At 53.6% G+C, this 4,949-nt stretch overlaps 1 protein-coding gene across 1 annotated transcript; it reads left to right on the top strand.

Moving 5' to 3' along the window:
- Nucleotides 1-231: 231 nt before the first annotated feature.
- Nucleotides 232-4,435, top strand: BTG2 (BTG anti-proliferation factor 2). Its single transcript, XM_049858024.1, has 2 exons — nucleotides 232-590; nucleotides 1,918-4,435. Exons 1-2 carry the CDS (start codon nucleotides 236-238, stop codon nucleotides 2,250-2,252), a joined length of 690 nt encoding a protein of 229 aa, XP_049713981.1. The 5' UTR covers nucleotides 232-235; the 3' UTR covers nucleotides 2,253-4,435.
- Nucleotides 4,436-4,949: the final 514 nt, after the last annotated feature.

A 4,949-nucleotide genomic window follows, 5' to 3' on the forward strand; every position in this document is an offset into this window, starting at 1 on the left:
AGCTGGCCGCCACTTCCCTCCTCCGAGACCTTTCATGGCCCCTCCCTCCACCCGCCTCCCCCGGCTCCCAAACCCGGCTCGGGTTCCCAGCACTGACGTCAGCGGCCGATGACCTCAGCGCGGGGGAGGCCAGGGCACCGCAGGCGGGGCCTAGTGGCTGCGCGGGGGGCGGGCCCAGGGCGCGCACGGGGCGGGGCGGGCGCCAGGCCCGGCCCCCATCCGCTCGCGGCGGCCAATGGGCGCCGCCGCCGGCTCCCACCGTCTCGGCGCACACTATGAAAGGCGCCGCCCCGGGGCTGTCCCGGCAGAGCCCGAGCCCGGCGAGGCCAGCGGAGTTTGGCAGCGGCTGCGTTCGCGTCCTTCGGAGCAGAGGCGGGTCCCTCCCCGAGACCTCTCAACGCTCCCGGCCGCCGCTGCTCCCGGAGCCGCGCACGACATGAACCAGGCCGGGTGGACCGGGACGAGAACCGACATGCTCCCGGAGATCGCCGCCGCTGTAGGCTTCCTCTCCAGCCTCCTGAGGACCCGGGGCTGCGTGAGCGAGCAGAGACTTAAGGTTTTCAGCGGGGCTCTCCAAGAGGCGCTAACAGGTGGGCACGCGCCGAGGGTCCTGCGCCCGTCGAACTCCGCCACCCGGGTCGGCCCCCTCCCTGCCTGGGGCGCCTTTCCTTTCTGAGGGCTGGGTTCCCAACACAGGCAGCTCCCGGACTCGGTTTCCCCCTCCCGTCCCCGGGCCGGCCGCAGCCTCCGACCCCCGGGGTCACGTCTCCCCTCTGCTCTCCGACCTGCGCTCGGATCTCGGTCCGAGGTGGTTATGGTTGGGCGCACCCCTTCGGGTGTTGGGGGAGCAGACCCCTGTCCCGGAATGTGATCCCGAGTACCGGCACATGCCCCCGAAGAGGGAGTGCCTGTGAGCCTGAGTGCTGGCTTATCTCCTTCGCTGGACCCTTGAGACCCTTGAGGCGGTGGTCCTTATGAGAGAAGGCGGCGCAATTGAGCCGTTTAAACAACTTGGGAGATCCGGTCGTGGTTCTTCCTGGCCGTGCGGTGCGTTGACTCGCTTGAAGTTGGAATCTGGGCCGCCTTTGTGTCCTTTGGTTCGCCTTAGCCATCTGCCACCCACTAATGGTACCCAAACGAGCCTTGTAGCTAGTAACTTGCTCTGCGGGTGTGTGTATTGATTGGGAGACGGTGTGTTGAGGCCGGGAGGCTGACGAGATAAGCAGGCGTCTGACTGGGGAGAGACCTAACTTCCAGCTGTTTTTAGGAGGTTGGCAGCCACAGCCACCTCTGAACTTGCCCACACAGATCCTGCCTTCTGAGGAATAACAGATATTTCAGCAAAACAATCCATTTTTTCACTCCTTTAGCCACTGCTAAGAATCCCTGACTCTTCTGAGAGAGGCGGGTCCCACCAGGGGTACAGTGAGAGACCCAGTGACTTGCTGTGCCTACCCCTGGCCCAGTGTTGGCCGACTTCATGGCCTTGATACTTTAGTGCACAGGTCTCCAGAGGCTTTGCCCGGACATGCCAGACCTGGCTGGTCACACCCCTCCCTCCTTAAAACTGACCTTGTGCCAAAAGCAATACATTGGCCACCAGGGAGTCCAGGGCTCGCCCCCTCCCTCCACCCCATGCACACACAGTCTCTCTCTCTCTCTCTCTCACACACATACACACACACACACCTCTGTCATGGAAGGCAAGGTCTCTCCAACTCTCATAAAGTTTTTTCTGTTAGAATAGCAGGAGTGTTTCAGGAGGGTGCTGGAGCTCAGCAGAACCCACCTGGCTTACTTAGCATCGCTGGGCTCCTTTCTCTCCTCCTCTCCCTTCATCCCTGTCCCCAGCTTGTGGTAGCACCGATGGCTCAGCTGCTTTAACCAGGGAATCTCCTCCTTGTCCCCTCTCTGCAGAGCACTACCAACACCACTGGTTTCCTGAAAAGCCATCCAAGGGCTCGGGCTACCGCTGCATCCGCATCAACCACAAGATGGACCCCATCATCAGCAAGGTGGCCAGCCAGATTGGACTCAGCCAGCCTCAGCTGCACCGGCTGCTACCCAGCGAGCTGACCCTGTGGGTGGACCCCTATGAGGTGTCCTACCGTATTGGGGAGGACGGCTCCATCTGCGTCCTGTATGAGGAGGCTCCGGTGGCTACCTCCTATGGGCTCCTCACCTGCAAGAACCAAATGATGCTGGGCCAGAGCAGCACCTCTGAGAACTATGTGATGGCGGTCTCCAGTTAGATCCCATTGCCCCCGCCCTGGCACTCTACTGTACTCATTCTGGTGTGACAACAGGTCACTGCATACCTCAACCTGGGGAACTCTATTTTTAAATGAAGAGCTATTTATATATATATATAATTATTATTATTATTTTTTTTTTAAGAAAAGAGAAAAAAACCAAAAGATTTTTTTAAGAAAAAAATCCTCAAAGGGAGCTGCTTGGAAGTGGCCTCCCCAGGTGCCTTTGGAGAGAACTTTCATGTACTTGAGTCTGGGAGCCAGTGTGTCTGCCTTTGGGAGGGGGAGTAGCTGGGGGGTGAGCCCACCCAAGATGAAGTGGGCGAGGGAGCAAGCAAGGTTAGCAACTGTGAATGAGAGAGGTCAGAATCTGCCTGGGTGAGAGAAGAAAGGCTCAGATCAAACCTGTCACTCACCCCATCAGGTCACCTGCAGACCTGGCCTGCTCTTACTCAGGGGCATTCAAGCCTGGACTTAAATAATAGTATGTTACCTGTCTTCTCTTTTATTTTTCCAGTGCGATCCTGGGCAGAGAGTGAAAAGGCCTCTTCTTATTCCCTCTGTCCCAAGCAGCTTTTCTTAAAATCATGATTTGTTTCTGAATCTACTCTCAGGGGCCTGTAGATGTTGCTTCCCAGCCAGGAGCCTAAAGCTTTTGTTTGTTTGAGCGGGGGTGAGAAACAAGGCAGGGGTTGGAGGTTATTGGGGGTAGGACAGGAGAGAACTCTGCACAAAAGCTTTGCTTTGCTATACGCTGCTCTGTGTGTGTGTGGTGAATAATTTGGGGGTGATATGCAATGGAATTTTGGGACCTAAAGAGTATCTACTGGGGATGTTTTTTGGCCAAAACCCTTCATTTTGGAACCATAGGAAAGTCCTGATGCTGCTGCTATTCCCCGTTTAAGAGGTGACTCAGAAGCTACAGGGAATTCCAGGTTCTTTATGACTGCCTTCTTTTCAAAAGCATAACAGTCCTTCTCTCTAACCCTCCCCTCCCTTCTCCCCTTCTGGTTGAGTCACGGAGCTACCCTACTTTCTAGGACAAGAGTTCTCAGTCACTGTGCAATATGGCCTCCTGGGTCCCAGGAGAGTCTGGAGGAGAACTGGCTCTCAGAGCCTCCTGGTGCCTCGGCTTTGGGAACCATCTCTCCTGCTGTCCCCGGGACTTTGGCTGGCTGGTCTGCCCGGCAAGTAGTCCTTGGCTGAGGGGGAGAATGCCCCGAGTTTGGCAGGACTGCTTGGTACTCCTGTGGGGTTGACACTAAAGGCCAAACCTTGGGCATTGTTTTTTCTCCTTGGTGCTGAGAGCACCCGTGGAAAAGGTTGCTCCCTCTCAGCATGATCCAAATTTGTCCGTAGACTTGTGCAATATTTACTGTTCTGGGCTGGAGAGAAATGGAAAATGACACAGGGAAGAAATCCCCTTCCTACAGTTTCTCAGTTGATGAGAGATTGTCAGAAGGCCTCAAGTTTCCCAAACCGAATCACCTCAAGAAGGACATAGCTAGAGCATCTGGTCAACTTGGCTACTCTCCTGCTGTTACCCTCCATGAGGACTCTTCCTTCCCCACTGCCCCCAACTCCACGCTCCCCTCCCCATTTGCCAGTCCCCTGTCCTGGATTTCTGAACTACCCTATTCTGACTCAAAAAGGTGCTATTTACCAAACACACTCCCAAGCCGTCCAGGCTGGTTCTTCCTCCTTTTCAACTCTCCAGATCCAGTGCCACCTTTCCAGGCCCTGCTTCCAGGCCTTATTGCTTTAAAGTTAACTTTGGGCCCACAGACCCCAGAGCTGATTTTCTGGTCTGTGGGTTGGAACAAAGCTGTGAATCACTGCAGATTGTGTTCTAGCCTCTTGTCTGCCAACAGGTCCCTGCCTTTTTAGAAGCAGCCTCATGGTCTCATGCTTAACCTTTTCTCTCTTCTTTTTGATGTCCACTTTAAAAACAGCAGAAACCCCAGAGCGGGACTGTTGAGCAGGCCTGTCTCTCTTATTAAGTAAAAGAAATAAAATAAAATAAAATAATGGTAGTATGTTTGTAAGCTATTCTGACAGAAAAGACAAAGGTTACTAATTGTATAATAGTGTTTTTATATGAAAGAATGTACAGCTATATGGACAAATGTACACTTTTTTTGTTACTTTAATAAAAATGTAGCAGATGAAGCTGTGTGGTGTAGAGAAGGTAAAATTCCCACATCTGTAATTTGTATTTCCCTCTCAGATCCAAATCCTTTTTTGTGTGTGTGACTTAGGTTTCTCTTCAGTTGCACTCAAGACCTATAGCATGCGGCTTGTATAAAAGAAAAATCTAGCTGTGTGGCTGGGCTATTGCCAGGCAACCCCTCTGCCCTGGGACCTACCTCCTTGCTTTCCTCCTCCCATGCCTATACTAACAGATCCCTGGGAAAATGCTAGAAATGACAGGGTTTTTCTAAGGTGAACATTCCCTAGTCTAGCCAGGTCTCCATTTTTGTATCTTGTCCTTGGCAGGCCTCAGTTTTACTCATTCACTCACTCATTCATTCTCGTTCATTCTACAAGCATGTATTGTCAGTAAGTGCAAGGCACTGAGAATATTATAAATGAGTAAGACACAGCCCGTTTCTCATAACACAGGGGTGGTGAGGAGGGGACACTGAACCCCTTTCCAGCCTGGAGCAGGGTTGTTTGGAGGTTTCTGGTAAAGGCTTT

The sequence above is a fragment of the Elephas maximus genome, chromosome 18 (assembly GCF_024166365.1).
Source record: "Elephas maximus indicus isolate mEleMax1 chromosome 18, mEleMax1 primary haplotype, whole genome shotgun sequence".
NCBI lineage: Eukaryota > Metazoa > Chordata > Mammalia > Proboscidea > Elephantidae > Elephas > Elephas maximus.

Bases quoted from the DNA above. Each gene is read 5' to 3' on its own strand.
- BTG2 (XM_049858024.1), top strand. From the start codon at position 236: ATGGGCGCCGCCGCCGGCTCCCACCGTCTCGGCGCACACTATGAAAGG. The intron at 591-1,917 runs GTGGGCACGCGC...CCCTCTCTGCAG, and splicing joins TCTCCAAGAGGCGCTAACAG to AGCACTACCAACACCACTGG.